At 44.0% G+C, this 21,243-nt stretch overlaps 1 protein-coding gene across 1 annotated transcript; it reads left to right on the top strand.

The window, feature by feature from the left end:
* Nucleotides 1-18,959: 18,959 nt before the first annotated feature.
* Nucleotides 18,960-20,536, top strand: TMSB4X (thymosin beta 4 X-linked). The gene is made up of 3 exons (XM_068425192.1): nucleotides 18,960-19,066; nucleotides 19,637-19,750; nucleotides 20,077-20,536. The coding sequence occupies exons 2-3, from the start codon at nucleotides 19,651-19,653 to the stop codon at nucleotides 20,109-20,111; spliced, it is 135 nt and encodes a 44-aa protein (XP_068281293.1). The 5' UTR covers nucleotides 18,960-19,066; nucleotides 19,637-19,650; the 3' UTR covers nucleotides 20,112-20,536.
* The last annotated feature ends 707 nt before the right edge of the window (nucleotides 20,537-21,243 follow it).

The following is a 21,243-nucleotide window of genomic DNA, read 5'->3' as shown; positions in this document are numbered from 1 at the left end:
AGGGAAAACACTGAAAATTTTGTTTTGAAAATAAATATTGTCCACAAATTATGGCGTCTGTTCAACAAATACAGCATATAGTTCAAACATGCAATCTAAAAACCTTGGGAGTAATCCTTCCAGCAAATGGAACGAGTAAATACAGTCAGGCAAATGGAATAAAAACACAATTGGCCTCCGCTATGGCAATGAATTCAACATCCTCTTAATCTGTCATGATGTAATTTAGTAAGAATTCTGCTTGGATCAGATCTGTACTTTTGCACCTTGCAAATGCACATATAACTGCCCTGCTTAAGAAATTAATATACAAAGAACGTCGGCCACACTCATCAGAAGATCAACCATTTTATTTTTGGTAATCCTCCACCCACAGCAGAGCGGGACTACATTTCTCACTGGTGCATCAAGCGGGGGATGTGCCTCCCTTAATTTTAATGAGTAGATTGGGCTCCAGTTATAGTCAACACTGAGAAACAGATACTTCCACAGAGGATTTATCTGACCGGCTGTAGACACTTACCTTAGTCTTAGGGTCTTTGGCCTTTGGAGGTGCATATTTCCCTTTATGGCTGCATAGAGGGAGCCTGGAGTGACTACCTTTAGATGACTAACTTTAGATGACTAACTATTTAAATAACTGGCTTAAAGAAAATAAATCCCAACCTTATCTTTAAAAGCTTTTATTTCAGGAACTATTTGGCTTAGTATGCATGACATCCCTAAATGGAGGGGAAAAAAAAAAAAAAAAAAAGCCCTTCTGCACTCTGTATTTCCCTTTCAGTTTCTTTCCCAAAATGGATGGGGGGGGAACCATAAACGGCAGCTCAGCCAGCCTCGTTCAGAACCTCAGTGTGACAAGATCATGCAGAGGTGGTTAATGAATGTACAGTGAATTCAGCAGAGTGCTGCTGGCTGCTGCGATTCTGAAGGGGTCACGCAAGCCAAGAAAATGAAGAGAAGCAAGACTTTTTGCTTAGAAATGGAAAGAAATAAAAGTATTTGTGTTTGGTATTTCATACCTTGGTATTTTTAAGTTTGTCACTATTTTTAAGCATCACTGTACTTTCAAATCCAGTCTGGTATTGTTGTTAGAAAACTAAGAAGCAAGGGAGAACAGTTGTGCTGGCAACTATGTAAACAAAGTGACAGACATGCCAGAAATTTTTCTGTGGGCAGAGGAAGAATCTGGTAGGTATGCAAAGAAAAAGAAAACGGGACAGTTAGGAATGTGTGAGAAGGCTTGGAGAAGAAGGGTGATGAGGCAGAGTGGCATCCATGAGAAAAGATAAACTGTGTTTAATTTTATTTTGCACTAAAACACACATGCATATGCACATGAACATGCACACATACACTCGTAAAACTGCATGGCATGGTGATAGTTTGTTATATTGAAACTTTTGGCTTTTGATGGCCTGAAGAAGGTATATTGTGATCTCCAAAACTCAGGATTCACTTTTTTCCTCATGGAACTACAAGATGTAAAGAAGCTCCTTTCAACAGAAATAGATATCCATTGATGCTGCAATAATTGTACAAAACAGGAATGAACATAACTATGCTTTTTTAAAAAAATTAAGTTTTGAAGTTCACAGTGACTTACAAAGCACCACCTAATATGCAAACAGGTGTGAGTGGACTGGGTGTCAAGGTTTAAAGCTGGGCTGGCTATTAAATGGATGGCAGATGCTCTGTATTAACCCCTTCCTTCCTTCAGAAGGGGAAGGATAAGATAACAGGGAGAGAAACTTACAGGCTGGAAAGTTAAAACAGTTTTAATAACATATAATAATGAAAAAGAGTATTATAATAATAATGGAAATAATTAAATATATACAAATATATGCAAAACCAAGATCGAGCTCCCCCAACGTCAGTCACGTCACCCCCAGTACTGCAGGGCAGGCTCCGGGAAGGCCCAGACTGGGCCCAGCAATGGTCGAGAGCTGGATTCAGGGATACACGGATTGGGATCGGGGGCAGCAGGAAAACGGACAGAGTCCTCTTCAGACACCGGCCATAGCAGAAGCGGGCGAGACCCTTGTGATCCCCCCGCTTTATACTGAGAATGACGTGTATGGGATGGAATACCTTTGTTGGTCAATTTTGGGTCACCTGCCCTGTCCGCTCCTCCCTGCAGGTGTGACACTTTTACACCTTTTCACTTGCGGACCATAAGAAACTTAGCAGTGACCGTGGTTTCTATAGGAATACGTATAAGCAAGAGCCTTTCTGCAAACTAGTCCTACCGTTACCTTAGTTAATAACTATAAACTTCAAGTGTTATCAGTCCTAGAAGCGGACACTGTCTGAAGAACATGTAGTCAGCTTCAGAAAATGCAGTTCCTTAGAAGAAACTTAACTGAAAGGAAAAATCACTGAAATGAAAATTGGTTCTGTGCTAGTCTAGACCAGGACACTGGGGTAGGATGATGCACTCCATATCCTGCCCTGGGAATTACTTACTGCCTTCACAAGATTAAATTTTCCCTGTAAGAACTAAACACCGTTTTCCGGCAGCAGGAACTGCCTGGGTGACGCCACGGGGCAGGTGTGCTAATTTTAACAACAACTTCCATCAGGATGAGGAGCCTTTCAAGGATCTCACCAGCAGCAGGTTGTGCGCCTGAGAGAGCAATTTTGCCCTACAGCTGGATAGAGAAAATAAAGGAATATGTTTAGGCATTTGCCTTCATATTGTACCAGCACAGAGGGTTTAAGTATTTTGTAACGGAACAACCCATTTCCTCTTTCTTTCAAACACCTCATTCCTCACACTGCCAAATACACAGGAGAAAGTCTATTGTCCTGTGAGAGTTTGTGAGTAAGCTTTAAAATATGGATTAGGGAAGAAAACATGTAAGCAAATATCTGTTCCTTCATCTGCCTTAATTATTGGCATCTCTTAATAAAATCCTTATTCAGACTGTGTACATTTCTGATTGTTCCCTTATCCATATGATCATTATGATATGAAGTAAACAGGTTTACGTGCTGGAGTATTTCGGGCCAGTCTTTCTCAGCAGCAGCTGTTCCTGTGGTTATTCAGTGCCTGCGGTTGCTGCACGGCGGCAGCCTCTGCGCCACCTCGGCCAGGGGTTCAGTGCCTCAGCTGAGGAGCAGAGCCATGACAGACACCACAGAGAGCTGCCCCTCGCAAAGAGGGTGGAAATTTAGTCCCACCTTTGGACCTCAGCGGTGCAAACCCCCTCCTGGTCTCGGTGATCCTTGCCACACACCGTGATTTCAATCTCCGTCCAAACGGAGAGGAGAAGCCAGTCCTTTGACCCAACTCAGACAGCTGCTTGTGCCTAAAAATCACGATCATTGCATTAACCCTAAGACTCATCCTTTGTCCTTGCTGAAAGACCTGCTGGTGTCAGGGTGATGGTGCAGTGGGACACAAGCCCGTCACTGTGGAGTGAGGAGTGACCGGTGGCTGCGGCCACGGAGGTGCAAGGACTCACAGAGGGGAGGGCAGGTGGCGGGGTGTGGGGTATGGCTGTGCACCGGGCTCAGCTGTGCTGCCAACCAGCAGGAAAGGCTTTATTTATTCCAGACCTTAGCAACTGAGCCATAGAAACTGAACACGAGATCCTACCCCACTCCTGTGAGTTCTGTGCGTTTAGGCTAGATTGGGCTCAGAGATGGGATGTGATAGAAAAGTTTTTAAAAAAAAAAAATTAAAAAATGGGACAGAGCTTGCACTGAAAGGCTTCAGGGAAAATCCTGTGGGGTAGCAGAGCCCTGTCTTGGCTCTTAATGCAGAAAGGTCTGCTGTTCCTCCCTCTTTTTTTCATGCTAAAAGGAGAATCATCCTTACAATTCTTCAACAGCAGAATTATCAATATTTGTGCAGTCACTACCCCTCCCGAATGTCTGCAAAGGACCAGGTATAAGCATAAAGAAGTACTTCCATTCAAGGATTATATCCGTTGAGATCCAATTTGTGGCTGTTCATTTCACAAGAAAGGCTTCTATTAACACCACTGTGGCCTATGTGGGAAGAGGATGTTCAGAGCAGGGGATCAGCATTAGCTCCATTGATTTATTTGTGCAAATTGTACTCCTTTCCACTCAATAATACTGCACAGACTGTGACCCAGGCTTACACCCTAAGTTTCATACTTCCTCCTGCATGGCTGATAACTAAAACTATCAGATGATAATGTGATCCTGCTTCCGTACTGTATCCAGAGCCCTTAGTGAGCCCAGTGATTTACTGGGAAAATGCAGGAAGAGGAAAGAGTCTTGAGAGCCACGTATAATCTGTTTCATGTGGGAGCCTCATCACTCAGTCAACAGATCCCAGGTCAAATTATCAGATCCTCTTAGTGTCTGCTTTCAAACATCTCTGAGAATCTGGGTAATTAAGTGGCTACTACAGATGGGATTCATCTGACTTAATATTAGCTATTTAAAAGTTAAGTGGCTACTGTAAGGTAGTCCCATGAAACGGGATGGCAGGGAGAGGAACCTCTGGGGAGTGATTAATTTCCCTTATCCTCAACCTCTGTCCTTGGATGGGATGAATCACCCAAGAGATGCCATCGCACTGATTGTGGGAAGAGCCTGGGCTACAGCTGCAGGTTGGCTTTGGGCAGGATGACTCGAACCCTCTGCAATGCTTTCAACAGCAGTTAGGGCGAACAGGGAGCGCCCGTTATTTCTGCAAGTGAGAGGAAGGCTTCCAAGCCACTTCTGTTTTTTTGAAAAATACTGTGTCCTCCAAACTGCTAATAAAAATTGCCCTCTTAAAACACCTCTCACCTTGGTAGAGAATGGATTGCTGATTCTTCCTCTTAGTGGACTTGTTTAGTATGAGTTTCTCATCCTGGCCCTATTTCCTCAGTTTGCTTCCGAGAACATGACACAGAAGCAGTCTCAAGTGCCATAGTGGAGTCAGGATATTTTACACCTATTACTTTCTCCTTATCCAAAGAAAGAAATTGGATTGGCTTGAATTGCTGTTGGCAGTTCTTTATAATGACATTATCTTCTGGGTATTTAATTTTTTTTGAGGTTTGAAGTTAGGCTATCAAGTCTATAATCCGGTGTTTTTCTGTATTCCACCATTTAAAAATGGGTATGGTCTTTGACCTTTACTGCTCTTCAGAGACCTCTCTTGTCTTTTCCACATGCTTTGAAGAACCCCCTATGCCTAAGTTGTTACTTTGATTTGCTCCATAAATATTGTAAGTCAAATGTCATCAGAATGATTCGGCTTGAACACATTTATCTCAACCACACTGTCTAAGCCAATCTTCCCTTAGCTTGAACTCCGCTTCTGTCTTCATCTGTCTAAATTAATGTGATTAAGTCCTTGGCACAGTTTACCTTTTGGAAAGACTAGAACTAAAAGAGACCTCAGCCTTCCCTGCCCGATCGGCTATTCACTCTCTCTTCACTTAGCAATGGGCTGTGAAATTCCTGGGACATGCCTTTCATAGAAAATGCTGGGGGAATGTGAGGGTGAAGTTATGAGATATAAGTCAAAAACATCTGAATACTTGTGTAAATTTCTTCCTAATTAGCTGACTTTTACTATGCTTTATAGTTTAAACAGTAATGTTAGGGGGCGATAGAAAAAGAGTATCTTTCAGATATCAAAGCAGACGGGGCAGTTGAGTGCAGAATACCAAATGTATATCCTCAAAATCCAGACCATGTAAACCTCAAACAGTGAGCTGTCTCACCTATTTTCATGGATTGCTTTATCCCATAGGCACCCAAAGGCATAAGATGTTTTCTCATTTAGCTTAAAATTTCTTAGGGGGACTTAAGTTTTAGCCACTCATATTTGCTCAGAAGTTTTTGTTTCATGAACATGGGTACTCATTGCTCTGTCACGCCCCATATTAATGTAGATGGGCCTCACCAACTAAATGAGGGAGTGGTAGGGAATAAGACCAACAACCTTGTAAGAAAAATCCTAGGAGGTACAGCAATTATCTGGGAAATTGGAGATCCTGTGGTTTCAAGCCAGGCCCCTTCTTACCCCTTGTCCTAACCCTTGCACTCATGCTTGTGCAATGTTTCCATCCCACCATGGTCTGGGTGAGGGGTGCACATCAGGTTTAAGACACTCTCCTGATATGTTACAGTAAAGTTTTAACCCCACAAGAGGCTGAGTAGCTCCATCCACCTGGAGGCTGCCACATCCTTGGAAATCATGGTGCAAAAAGCAGGCACTAGCACTTGCTGAACCTCTGCTCTGCAAAGGGCCAGAGGACTTCATGAATGGGGGGATGGCCGTGCTCAGTATTCTCCTGAGCACCAGTGGAAGGGGTGGGGGACTGGACCACCTGTGGGAAATGCCTCTAGTCTCTCCATAGTCAAAACCAGGAACCATGATTACAAGCAGACTGCATCTTCCCCTTGCAGGCTTCCTGAGCTGTCCATCATAGGCTTCAGGAGAAGTGTGGCAGCGACACTAAGGCAGACTTGTTTTTTTTCCCCTGCTCTCCAGCCTGCATACTTAAATGTTCAGTGAAGCATTGCCTATGTTGGGCATCTGAAATACAGCAGACTGGATTTCATCCATCTAATGCTGCTGATGTATTTGTAAAATCTCAGAGGAACATTGATATTAAGCAACCACAAGAGTGCTTTAATATATCATTTGAAAGTGGCAGATTTATATAAACTATTTAAGATGCTGAGAGAAAAATCATCCTAAATTCCCATTTATACCAAGTCATTTTACAGTGTCTCTTCAATTCTTGCCCAAAAAAAAGGCTTGGGCCAAAAATTTGTGTCAGAAAATAATTAATCCATTCTCTGAGTAAGGCTGATCAGTCTCACTTTATACTTCATTCCTTCTCCATTACCAGCACCTCCTTTATCTTTCATTTCTTTCCTTTGCCCATTAATTGAAAACATACAGTAGCTTTCTCTCCCCAAGACAGTTTTGACTAGAAGTATCAAAAGTAGTCTCTGGTGCCCCCACCTCAGCTGACATGAAACTCCCTCAGCCCTCCTTGTAGTCTGGTGGTAATAGGGGAATGGGTACAAAATTGACCTATTTTGGCACCAAACTACAGGACAAAGGCAAATGCTAATGGAATACTAATTTAGATATTATCCATAGCATATCTTCACTTGTACAAAAGAAATAATGGATGCTTTTAAGGTTCTAAATTCAAGGTGAGTTACTATGGATGCTGGGTGCAGATGGGCAACTACCCAGATTAATAAGCATAAATGACTTCTTATGCTGGCTGACTTTTCATGTTGTCTTTCCCTGGTTTCAAAGGGGGCTTTGGATGTCAGAAAGAAGACTCACAGAGTCAATGGCTGAAATAAAAAGAGCAGTCCCATATGTGACTTCTTTTTCTGTGGCTAGTTCCAAATATAAAAGGGCTAATTAAACTGCTGAGGTCCAAAAAATTGCTCAGAGCATTTCATAATGGCATAGGATGGCTCATTCTGAGCAATCCATTCATAAGTGCATTAATACCACTCATGCACAGCTCCACTTGGCCTTACCTCAGCAAAATAGTATCCCCTGCAAACACCCACTTGCCCACTCTCTATTTCATAATATTATTTCTTTTCTCCCTAATGGTGTTTTGTTTGCTAGTCATTACCATTAAAAGCATGATTTTAGGGAAGGTGAAAAGCAAATGCAGATGCACGCAAGGAGAAAGGACTGGTTTGAACTGCTCCTCCACTTCAGTAGTGGAGGAGAGGAGAGGGAGAGGGAGAGGGAGAGGGAGAGGGAGAGGGAGAGGAGAGGAGAGGAGAGGAGAGGAGAGGAGAGGAGAGGAGAGGAGAGGAGAGGAGAGGAGAGGAGAGGAGAGGAGAGGAGAGGAGAGGAGAGGAGAGGAGAGGAGAGGAGACATGGGGGTTTTTATAGTCTGCAGCAAGAAAGACCACTTGATGCATTTCCCCATCTCATTCAGGAGCTCAGCTCTGTTACACTCAGAAAAGGGAAACAACACACAGGAGTGTATGAGCAATACAATAGCAAACAATAAATCTGGAAACTTCAGCATGTCATTAAATGAATGACTAGTTTACTCTCATCTGGGACAACTGCGTAAGCATTCAGTAGCAATAATAGCACTCTGACTAGACAAGTAAGTCCTGGGCAACACCGGAGCTGTGACTGAAGTGTGGTCATCGTGCTTCCCTCCGTTCTCTGCCTAGCAAATGCAGGCATCACACAGAAAGAGAGGCAGTCTCACAAGCCATGACAAACATCTGTCTGAAGGGAATCTGATGGGGCTGCACATGGCTACTCTCAAAAGAGGAGAAGAAAAAGCACCCTGGTGAAGACTTAATAAAGGAAATTAATAACACAACAAAAAGCAGGTCTCCAGCGAGAGTGGAACATCGTGCATCCGCAGTTGGTAAAAAGATTTCTCACTCAACAAAACATTAACTTTGGGGGTACTTGTCACAAGATACCAAGGAGAAGAGCTTGGTAAGATTCACAAAAAAGGTTATGAAGCAAAAGTACAGTTATGTTCTTCTGTTCTCCTGAAGGAATATAAAGCCTCATGCTTCACTCCAAATGACAGTGGGTTTCCCACATCAGTAATGGATGTATGGATCCTTGCAATTCTCCCATGTTGATCACTCACCATACTCAGACCTGAATATTTACCTCCAACCTGTTTTGCTCGCTGTTTCTAATCTATAGCACTATTTTTGTCTCACTAGCTAAGTTCAGAGTCCCCATAAGAGATCTCTCCCATGGGCTTTTTAAAAAAATAAAGTACTTACTGATTCTCTTTTATCTTCTGATCTACTAGCCCTCATATTCTAATGTGTTAGGAAGCAACATCTTAATATTTTCCAGAAGCAATACTAACACATCATAGAATATTTACTGTGCATATGTTAAAACTCCAATTATAATTCAGCTAATAAGCCCATTCAAATCTTCAATTAAATAAAAACTATGCAATGCTGTCTACCCACCAAAGTACTTGCCCAGCAGTTGACTAATGAGATTATGTGGATTCCTAGCAGATCTGCTTCTTCAAAGCTTTTGGGGCGACTTACTGACTTACAATATTTCAAATTAAATTGATAACAAGTGAGTGCCCCTCTCTCTGACAGCAGGTTCCCCATCATTGAGTCCCTCATTCTCACCAAGAACAGAAAACTGAAAAGCCTCAGCATTTCCTCTTGACTGATTCCCCTCACACTCCTTGCTCTCTCTCTCCCATTAGGAAGGAAAAAAATCCAGAAAAGGTAAGGTTTCATCTTTGGTTTTGTTGATTTTTATTTTTAAAAAAAGAACAAAACTGGTCTTCGAAATCTTTGTTTCACCTTCAAAATAAATTATCTTATTTCCAAGTACTGTGTAAACAGCAGCTGTCAGCAAAGTCAGCAAATCCAAACAAAGTTATATTTATGGAGCACATAACCATGGAGTTAGAAGCCCATATACTGTAGATGGTTAGAGGATGCGGAAGCAATTGTGCCCAGTAGTATGAGCTGAAGAAAGATGTTTGACCAAACACCAACAAAATCTTTTGTTTCTTGTTGAAGTATTCTATAGACTCATTCAGACAGCAAAGGGAATATCCTCCTGCTGCTATTAATAGAGTTGCATTCTTATTTATCTGATAACCTCATATTACTCTGGGTGAGGATATATAATTTTAGAAAAGGAGCATACTACCTAATTATTAGCAGTATTCCATTAATGCTCAGAGCCTTCCTCATGGCAGTGTGTTGGAGTTGCAAACACAGAACAAAATGATGGGTTTAGACTCACTGCAGAAACTGGAGCAGCCGTTTTGCTGGCCAGCAAGTGACAAATGAAGTTCTTGCTAAGGCTCTGCCCAAGCATCAGCCGGAGAGAGTCTCTTAAGACCAATGTACAGGATGACTCAGTCAACAAGAAAACCACCCCACATTTACAGAGTCCTAGTCCCTTATTGCCTTGAAGATCTTGAAGCAAATTTGAGATTTTTCAGCTTTATAGCAAAGACGGTGATAGTAGTAAACTGCATGTGAACATTAAGTTTGTGCATGAACCCACTGTGTGGTCTGTGCTTCAATTCAGTATCACCTTTTAATGGGTGAAAATTTGTGGCAGGGTGGATGCTCCTGGGATGCAAATGGGAGAGCTGAGCAGACTGTGGGCTGTGTCCCTGTCGTGCAAACAGCAGCACATACCGCAGCCCTCAGTGCTTGGGATGCTACAGGAAGATGAATCTTTTCAGGAAATTAATTTTGGCTGAGAAGCCTGAATTTGTCCTCTTATAAAATTTTTTCCATGTCATTAATCCATCCAAATAGGAATGATTCTCCATTGCCGTGCTGCTTTGTTTTCTTTTTAGTGGTGTGTAAACCAGATATGCAACGTTAACCATTACTGCATAGGTAGGCTATTTTCCAGCAAGGTAAAAGATGTTAATCTGAACCAACCTCAGGCTAAGAAATATAACTAAAACCATGGAGCCAATATAACATAATGTAATATAATATTTTATATATATACTATAGTATTATTATATTACATTATAAAATGTAATATTATATTATGCTACATGTTTATGTTGTATATCATATATATTACATATTATATATATTTTTTTAATATATGTTGTAGGTACATATACATATATGTAAGGATCATCATCACCTCAATCTCTGGCCACATTTTCAGAGAAATGGTGAAAATAATCACATTTTTGAGGAGTCAGGCTTCCTAGTGTGTGTTAGTCATGGTCTGACCAAGCACTAAGGGATCCTGAGATGATTTCATTCCTAGATCTTTGATAAACTTAGCCAAGAGTGAGTCACTGGGTGCTCAATGATGCTGTGGCTTATGTGTCTGTTTCAGGACACGTCTGTATCTTTTCCGCTGAAGCTGCCCTTCAGTATTTAAAGTTTGTGTTTCCTTGAATACAGATGTCTGATCTGTGCAAAACCATGGCAATCACCAGTAGAAATCTGATCCCTACAATTTATACATATACAATCGTATTTCTGCCAAATAAGCCAGTGTGGGAGGATGAACACTAGCAGATGTGGTGTGAAGTTTATTGGGAAGAAATTACCCCTTATGGAATTTGCAAGTGTGTCTAAACCAAGAGAGTAACGTCTATGCTCAGTGTGTATTGCAGAGACAATTTTTCATATAGTACATGGCTCCCTCCAACTGTCCTGTGCAGGCGTGGCTTCATTTTAGACCTGCAGTCTTGGAATATTTCAGCTATTATGACAAGTATCGCAGATGTGTAGCATTAGAAGTGTGCGTCAATACGAACCGCAGCCCACTGGTGGCAGCAGTTCGTTATCAGTGGACAAACTTCTGCTTGAACAGCACAAGGTCTGCACACATCTGTGATTTATGGGGAGAGACAACCAACTTTCACATCTAGTTCAATCTACAGGGCTGCTCCTCTTTCTCATCCCATAATTCTGATTTTATCAAGACCGCAGCTGTGAAATAAAACTTATATTACAAGTGTAGGAGACTGATCAGCCAAAGATAAAGAGGCTACACATATAAATTGAGACGTATTCCCTTTGGGAAGTTTGATACCATCCCCAGTTTCACATCCATTCTGTTTAAGGCACATTGAATGGCTGCAATAAACAGAAGTTGGACTCAATCCCATCCTTATTAATATCAGTAGCAAAACACCCATGGACCGAAAAATTGGAACCTACATATTTTTGCTCTTTCTGCTCCTGTGTGTGAGTTTGCATTCAGGTGCAAAGTAGTTGTACACCTCTCTGCAGAAATGAGCTCTGCCTGCCTGCCTGCAGTGACACGTTTTGGCAATAATCCCACTACGTCAATATGTATTAGTGTTACTGTTGTTGTTTTTCCTGTGCATGCGTGCAGGAACTTCCTACCAACCTTAAAACATGCCGGGGAATGCTTTTGTTTGTTAGACATAAACAAAATTGTACCTAGTGATAATGAGCAACAGAGGTGACACTTGAGCAAGCAGATGCCACAGACCCTGCTACCACCAGGAACTGTGAGTAACTCTGAGAGCCCCTCTTCCTGCAAGGAGAAGTGGACTCTGCTCCATCTGTCCCCGCCACTACTTTCTCCTGCCAGCGACAGTGTCCTTGCGTGCATTTCTCTAAGCCTGATACTTTAAATACAAAAATCACAAGCTTTATCAATCTTTAACCTCTAGCACTGGTCCATACCCTCCTGTGTGGAATAACCTCAACACTCCTATGGGAAAAGTAGTGCCTTCCTGAGCCCCCTGCCCACCTGCCTTAATTGCCCCAACAGTAATAATAGTCAAAGTAAGATTGTTTGAAAAAGTGAGATATAGACAAGCCTGGGAAAATCCTGAATGCCATCCAAGCATGGGGTCCTTTTCAACCCACACGTCCCATGCATGTGACTTTGCTTCAACAGATGTGCCTCCTGGTCCCCACCTCTGTTTGCACTCAGACACTGTAACTCCCCTCCACCTTGAAAGAGAAATGTGAGGGCAGAATACTTGAAAGTTTCAGGAGTTGTGTGGGTGCCAGGACAACCTTTTCTGTCACACACATTGGTGGGGTGATAAAGCCTTCGTGCTGTGAGAGCTGTGACTGTCATCCTCAAGAAGGTAACCCCCCCAACACACACACACTCGCAGCCCCTGCCACCTGTGGAGTACACCAGAGGGAACTAAAATCCATGGCTGTGGCAGTCATGAGAAGTACTCCTTCTCCCTTGCTTTTTACAAACTGGCACTGTGAAGAAAGCATCACATAAATAAAGTTTAAGTGACTGGATGTGCTTTACCCCAACAGCTCCATCTGTCACTCCTTATCCTGGTGAAAGCTCGAGTGTCAAGGAGGCGAGTCAGGTTTTGAGCAGACCTCCTAGCCATTTCTACATCTGGTAGGGTCGCAAGCTTAGTTTATTCTTTTTTTTTCCCCTAAAAATAAATTAAGTTAAGAAGGGAGTGGTGGAGAAAAATAAATAGATAGATTAGATAGATAATCGCACATGTAAACTTTGAAAAATCTCACCTGCCTACAATCTGACAAGAGACAAAAGATTGTTGCACTTGTATGGGTTCGGGGAGCTGAAAACACAAAGGAGCTTGATAGCTGAATATGCTTAAGATGGTTTTAAAGCGAATGCCTAAGATATGGCTAGCAGCATTCAGCACAAGTGGTAAAATCCACCCTAGAAAATCAACACAAAGCAATAAACCTGGGGCGAGTTCCAAGTTGCCTCTAACTTAAAGCCAGCTCAGAGATCGCTATATAAGGAGCACATAGCACAGGTGTGGTCTCAAGGGTAGTGCTATTTTTCAAGCTAAACAAATTAATCCTGCTGTATGGTCATGCACAGTGACTTACGCTACTGCTCTGTATCACGTCAAGTTACGTCATGAGAATGTGAGCTTTGGAGGGAGGGAACCCCACTGTTGGAATGACATAATTCACCTAATTAATGACATCAGGTACATTTTGTTGCTCTGCAACTTGTTCATGAGTACAGTATGCAGTATGGGCATCCTGGGGACATTCACTGACGGGTATTTCACTATCTCTGTGCTCTTTCTTATGAGCAAGTGGATTGGCAATCCCCAAAGGCACTGCCGGAGTCCATACAATAGCCTAGGCAGTTTGACGCTATTAGTCGTCATTTCATTCTGCGTGTTTATTTTGGTCATCCCCTTTTCAATGGAATTCTGATAAGAATGACCGCCTTGTCTTTTGTACATATGGACTTGTTTGTATGTTGGATAGAAACTACAGTATTTTGAATGTATATCTAGCTTTATCTTTGCATTGAAAGAAACTCATATTCAATGGTAACATAAAAATCCGGTCTCTCCATTTGCCTGAGATTTCTGTTTGTAATCTCTGTTGACACCATGCACATGCTGTATAATTAGCAGTTTTACTCAGGAGAAGCCTAACGTTGGAGGATCAAGGGGTTGCTGAGTTGCACTAGAAGAAAAGATTCATCATGCTTTTGTGATGCATTATGCTGATGTTGTCACTTGCACGCTTTCAAAATTATTATTTTTACTCATATAAATGAGAGGGAAGAAAAGTTGCAGCAAAAGTCAGAAAGTGATGACGAGCACTTGTGAAAATTTGGCACAGAGATGCCTTCTTCAGGCAGGAGATGTGTTAGGGTCTTGTTTTCAGTCCTCTCATGAACTTTGCAAATCAACCACTGTTTCTAGAGAGAGCTTTGAAAAGTAGTGTTTTCACATGCATCTGGCTGCAAGGAACTCCAGCCAAAAGAGGTAGTTTGGACACTTTTAGTTCACAGACCTTTGCAAAATATCCCGTGTGAAACGTGTAAGACAAAAAACTAAAAGCTTGCTGGTTCCCTTCAAACTTAAAGAAATCTTTCTGAAAGTTGGAAACATATTTCTCTTCCTTCCTCTACATTTATTAAAATTTCAGAACATGATGACAATAAATGCGTAGCATCCCTCAAAAGCTGGAACCACAGCTGAAGGCCTCCTCATTTTGTTTGCTTTATTATTGACTGTATGCAGGCAGAGTATCAAATAGCCTATCGTCCAAACTGCTGCTTTGCCACAGCTTTCTGCATGCATTAAAAGAAAAGCTCAGTGCTCATCTTTTATTGTTTACGGGTGTAGGGAAGGCAGGGAAAGCAGAGTCAGGCAGATTGGTGCGGGAGAGGAGCATCTGGTACTCGAGGGTATTTAGCTTCCCATGCAGCAATCAGCTTCCCACCCTGGCTCCTCCTCTGCCACAAGCACTACTTTCTTAAAGTCATGACCTGTTGCAAAGTTCCTTTTGTCAAGCACAGTAAAAAAGGAAATGCCGCTACTTGTAAAGCCAATGAGTGCCAGAATCTGTCCAGCTAGGACAGGCATTTTGCAGTTCCTCTTCTGAACTTAAGCTAAGGGGGAATGGGAAGATTCTCATTTTAAACACGTTGCTCCATGAATCAATTACCCCTTTTTTTTTAATTGTCGCTAAAGTTTGGTGGAATGTGACACACCACAAATATTGTGCTGTGACGTTCAAACAACTGAACATGCAAACCCTGATATCACCATCAACACCCTTCTTCTGCTGGCAAGAAGGTAGTGCAGCAAGAAACTACGCAAAGGGATTGCCTCTGCATTCACACTCTCAGGATCGCTGCCAGCTCCTGTTTCCTCTAGCGGTATATGGAGTGAGAGAAAGCATTCTCTCTGAGAGAGTCAAGCATGTGAAAAGAAGATTTCACATGTGAAACTGAGACCTGGAAAACAATCACTTGGCTTCTCTTCCTTTAATTTATTTTCCATATGATCAAGAAATTTACATACGGAGTTTATTTTTATCTTACTAGTCATCTGATGTGCCTGGGATCCTGTTATGAAGAATAAGCTGAAATGGAAATTAATCATCACATAGACATTTCATATTCCCCTAATTGCTTTTCTTTTTTCTTTTGTCTTAATAAATGTATAGACTCTATGGTAGAATTAGCATGAGGTTAGAAGGTTTGTGCTCCTGATCATGTTTCAAAACATTCTTCAAACAGAGCTCAAGGAAAAGCCCGCTGAAGTCAATTCGAGATACACACACTTTCACTGACATCTGTTAATATCTGATTAAGCCCCTGTTGCATGGCCTTGAGCAAGTTTTTTATGATCACATTTTCGCAAACAGGAGTAGTACATACTTACCTGGAAAAGGAGTGTTCATGTTTTTTACAAGGCTACAAACATGGACATACAAATGAGATGCGAGAACCATGGTTTACCAATTACTACCTTTCCTACTATGTGAATTTCCTAGAAGGCAAGAAAGAACTTGCAGCCTTGCTCTAGTCCAACCCCTCAAAGGTGTTAGCTGAAAACTATGTTAGTGAGGGTCCAATTTCCTTCTAGCAAATGGGATCAGCAATGTGCTGAAAAGTGCTCTCCTTTAACATGAGAATGACTGAGGGAGCGCATATCTAGCACGGTACTACACCACCAAATATTTGCTGACTGAAAAGTTTTTAAATAATCACAGTAAGAAACTGCTGACGCAAAACCCAATAAAGCAATTAAAGAAATGGAGGAGCTCATCCATATCCAAAATAAGAATTCTTAAGCTAGCTATCCTTTACATCATGTGGCCTAGGACATTTATTGAGGATGTTAGCTCTGTCCCATCCAAGTGCACTCTGCAGTTTGTTATCCCCAGAAGTTACGTGACATGGGGGAGTCTTGTACGAGCATGTACCCTCCTCGCATTCTCCAAATAGCAACAAAAAGAAGGAAACATAAAAGGACATGGAGATAGGCAATTTCTGTAGCTATACCACTAATACAAAATGCTATAAAGAGGATATACTTTTACAGAAATTAGCCTATGCCATGCCACCAAAAAGCAACACCCTCCTTTTACTTCAGCGGAACAATACTGGGTTCATATATGTGATAAAGTACATACGATATTTCTAAGATACTGTGACTATTTCAGTATTAATCCACCAGAAAGGAGATACAGAAAGGCAGAGAAGCAGCAAAAGTGTAAATCTTTTATTTGCCTTCGTCTCTCAGAACTATAATTTAATCTAAACTCAGCAGAGGCGCCTGGTTTGCAGATAGTGGCAAAGCTCCATCTAAGGCTGTGGGTTAACACTGCTATAAGGGATCTGTGGCTGTCCCAAAACACGCAGAAACAAAAGAAGGTGGTACTGCTACTGGACAAGCGCCTTCTGAAAAATCAAGATCCCAGTCCCACAAACATTCACTGTTCTTTAATTTCAGGAGTGCGTTTCCTGCATTCATATCAGGGGAATATGGGTTTGCTCAGATACATGGGTGAGCAACTGCGGTAGCCACAGAGGAGAAAAATTCCCAAGAATATTTATATTAAATGTAACCTCACTTCAGAGGCCAAAAAAACTTTGGTGAAACTGAAAAGTCAGAGGCTGTAATGTCATTGGGGATGCTGATGAACTGATCATCAGAGAAATTTCACAATTCCTAGTCACAAGGTTCAATGCTCAAAAGCGTTGAAGCGGTAAAAGGACATAAACTCATTTTACAGAACTTGCTCAAAAGCCATCAAGAGTTAGCTGGTATCCAACACAGAAGATCCCTAGTGAATGCTTTTAGTACTGTTATTTTAAAAAACTGCAAATATTCCCAAATTATATGATATATTCCTTGCAATTTCTTTCCTAAGCAATTCCTTTGGCCTTCAGTCTCGCACAGTCCCTGGCTCATAGGAATACTTTCGGTTCGCACCATCGCTCTCAGTGATATATTCTGTTCATAGCAATTTTGGAGGTGCTCATGGATTAGAGGAGTAAACCAGACTTTAATACACCACATCTCCAAATGTGAAGGAGCTCAGCTTTAGGAAGACTCTGGGCCGACTGGAAATCCTGGTTCACTATAGCAAGTATTATTGGGATTGCCATAGGGACAAGATTTTACTCCCTTGAAACTACAGCTCTGGAAATGCTATAAAAAATGACCAGCCAAGGGGGAGAGGGCAGCCACGATACAGAGGAAGCAGCATCCCCAGGGAATTTATTGACATGTAGTTACAGTTCTCCTTGCATGTATTAACACTGATTGTGACTCAGGGCTTTTAATTCATCAGCAATCCCCCTCGCATCAGATACCCCGCTGGAGGGCAGGCAGCAAGGAGCAATACGCTACATGGCTTCCATACAGATGTCCCAGAAGCAGCAGAAATTAAGTTAGTTCCCACACACCGGCTGCTGGCCCACCTCACACCCCGAAAGCATGCGTGTCTCCGCTCCCTTGCAGTGCTGCTGCCAGACAAAGGCGCAGAGATTTCCCCAACTCCTTGTCATTCAGCCACATGCACAGATACACCCCCCTTCGTCTTTCAGTTCTTTCACGTGAATAATTCAGTTTATTACCCAACGCTGTAAATGTCGAAACAAGTGTCACCCGCGCCATACACCCCTTTCTGCCCCCTACACAACAGCTATTGCCCATCTAGCTGGATTGTGCTGGTTTTAGGACCGACCGCTGCCTGGGGCTTGTTCGTTTGTTTGTTGAGGACATCTGGAGCCCTGCAGCGCGGGCAGCGGACACGCCTGGCCCAGCCGGGGCCCACCGTGGCCCCAGCCCCGGCCCTCCTTCCCGCCAGCCGCAGGCAGGCAGGGCCGGGCGGGAGGGGCCGAGCCGGGCCGAGCCGCTGCTGGGGAGGCTGCCAGGCGGCATCTGGCCGGAGCCATTGTCTGCGGGACTGGCACCAAATCACGGCCTGGCCTGGCCTGGGGCGGGGGCGGTCGTTCTTTCCTTTGCAGCAGGGTTGCATGGACAGCGATGGGGTTTTATTCTTTCTTTGCAGCAGGGATGCAAGGACAACAACGGGATTTTTCTCTCCCTGCAGCAGGGTTGCAATGGCAGCGGGGGAAGGGGGAAGGGAGGCGAGGGCAGCTCCCGGAGCTCTGAACGGACGAGGGTTCCGTCTTTTCCTTCTAAATGCGGAAATTTGAGTAACATAATCAGCGAGCTGATATTGCTCAACCGGGAGAGGGGCACAGAGAGCTGCAGCAAAACCACCCCACGCCTCAAGCCGAGCACAGCGGCCCGCCGCTGCAGAAGGCGACCGGCGGCTGCCTCTGCCTGCCCGCCCCTGCCCCCGCTCCTACCCCTGCCCCCGCTCCTACCCCTGCCCCCGCTTCTACTGCTGCCCGGGACACGCACCGGCCCCGGGACGGCGGGCAGGGCGGGGCGGAGACCGGGGAGCCTGGGGCAGCGGCCGCCCCTCCCCCCCTCCCCGGACCGTCCCGGGGGAGCCTCCAGCCAGCCGGCGCCGGGGCTGGGTCCGGGACCGGGACCGGTGCGATTTTCGGCTTTAAGGGTGTGCGTGTGTGCCTCTGTGTGTGTGTGTGTGTAGCTGGCTGCGCGTGTATGCGTGTGCGCGTTGGGGGGGGCGGAGAGCTGGGCGGTGGCGGGAGGGGAAGGAAGCGAGGGGGGGGGAAGAGGGAGGGGGGGAGAGAGAGAGAAAAAGGCGGAAAGCGGCAAAATGGTTCGCGGGTGACATCACCGCCATTTGCATAGGCGCGGGGATAAAACCGCCCCGCCAGCGAGCGCCCTTTATACTGGTGTGCGGAGCGGCGGCAGCAGCGAGCGGCGGGGCTGAGCATCTACGCGCGGCGACACCGGTGGGTCCCGCCGCCCCCCCCCTCCTCCCCCCCAAACCCCCTCCCTCTCCGCGGATCCCCCAGCGCGGGCAGCACGAGCCCCCGACCGGCACCCCGTGCCGGGAGGGACGGCGGGCAGGGCAGGGCAGGGCAGGGCGCGGGGGCTATTGTCCGAGGGGGTGGGGGGGGCTATTGTCTGGGGGGGGGGCGAATTGTGTGGGGGCCGCGCTGCTGCCGGGCGGTGGGGCTTTGTTGCTATCCAGAGGGCTTTATGGTTTAATTAATTTCCCTTTCACGAGTTAAAAACGCGGTCAGCGCCCGGCGCTTCCCCTCTATTGTACTCGGCAGCGAGCAAATACTGGGAGTTGCCCCCGGCGGCGTCTGGCGGCGAGCTGCCCTGCCTTTGATGCTGGATTAAATTAACACTTATTATTTTTAAATATGCCGGGGATTAAGCGTCGTATTTTTGGCTCCCGCGGCGGCGCGGCTCCCCGCGTTGGGTGCGGCGGGCGCGGCGCCCGTGCCGCCCCGGGGTGGGGGACCGGGGGGAGCCCTCGCCGGGGGTAACGGGCCCTTCCCTTGTGTGCGCAGAGTCACCTGCCAACATGTCCGACAAACCAGACATGGCCGAGATCGAGAAATTTGACAAGTCCAAATTGAAGAAGACAGAGACGCAAGAGAAAAACCCGCTGCCTTCAAAAGAAAGTGAGTGGGGGCAGCCGGCGGGGGAGGGGGGCAGGCGGGGAGGGACCGGGGGGAGGCGGGAGCAGACAAAGAGGGGCGGCGGGCGGGGAGCCGGCGTGCGGCGGTGCGGGGTGGAGGGAGGATACGCGGCTGTGGCTGTGCCAGACGGCGAAAACCCGAACCCACCGCGTAGCAGCGCTTAATTTGCAATTATTTACATTTCTGTTTCGATACATAAATATTTCGATACATACATTTTTACGAATTATAGGGATTGTTATGTGAATGCGTTTCAGGTTCTCGATCTTCATTTTTTTCTCTCCTTTTTTTTTTCCCCTCCTTTTTAGCAATTGAACAGGAGAAGCAAGCGGGTGAATCGTAATGAAATCTGCCCTTCCAAATTATGCACTGTACATTCCACAAGCATTGCCTTCTTATTTTACTTCTTTTAGCTGTTTAACTTTGTAAGATGCAAAGAGGTTGGATAAAGTTTAAAATGACTGTACTGCCCCTTTCACATCAAAAGAATAGAGAGAACTACTGACACTGAATGAAGGCGCTGCCTTTCCCTCTGCCTGTCTGGCTTTGGTCCTGGTGGCATGAAAGAGCTTGCATGTTGATGAAAGAAGAACTTGGGTGGGACTACAGTAAACTAGAGTAACACACGAATAAATGCAAAGCTGTACCAAGGTCCTGCGAGCTGTAAAATGCAGTTAATCGAGTGCCATTTTTTTTTTTTGTTCAAATGATTTTAATTATTGGAATGCACAATTTTTTTAATATGCAAATAAAATGTTTTAAAACCTGGATGGTATTTATGTCCTCTATTTGGAGAACTGTTTCAAAGGATATGAAGCATAAAAGCTGGTACTGAGACACAGGATACTATAAAACCTTTGGAGATGACTCAAACCTCAATCACCATTCTTGGTTTTTTTTGGTACGTGCTCTCACCATTAGATAAATTTGCCTTCTTTGAACCTAGCTTTTAGACAATTTCAGTAAAAAATTGATGTCTTATAATTTGTTACCATGTGAGTATATATCACTTGTAAGTATTTCTTCAGTATTTAATGTAGAGATTGATAAAGGCAAAAAATTTGTCTACGTTTATTGCTTTGCCCCGCCTGTAGCATAGCCCTTCTATGAGAACTGTTCTGCACAGATTCAACCTCTGTTGTATAAATCCATAATTGGTTTAATTAATAATTAAGCCTTGTTCTGCTGATACAGTACTTAAAGGAAGATGCAACTTGAATTTGAAGCCCAAGATCAAAACAAGCTTTTTAATATTGTAAAGCTATTTTAGTGGATAGTGTCCCATGCAGATGAAAATAGTTTTACTGAAATGTTAGTCATGATTTGAACAGTTACAATCTCTTAGTGGCTGCTTGATCCTAGGAATTGGTATCAAAGAATAAAAGGCTACAGTTTCTTTACTAATTCAAAACTAACCATTTGGGGGCAAAAACATGGTAACTTAGAAAATAAAGATGACATTAAATGCTATGTGC

The sequence above is a fragment of the Nyctibius grandis genome, chromosome 2, assembly GCF_013368605.1.
Source record: "Nyctibius grandis isolate bNycGra1 chromosome 2, bNycGra1.pri, whole genome shotgun sequence".
In the NCBI taxonomy this organism is placed as follows: domain Eukaryota; kingdom Metazoa; phylum Chordata; class Aves; order Nyctibiiformes; family Nyctibiidae; genus Nyctibius; species Nyctibius grandis.
This window is presented reverse-complemented; position numbering and strand designations above follow the sequence as displayed.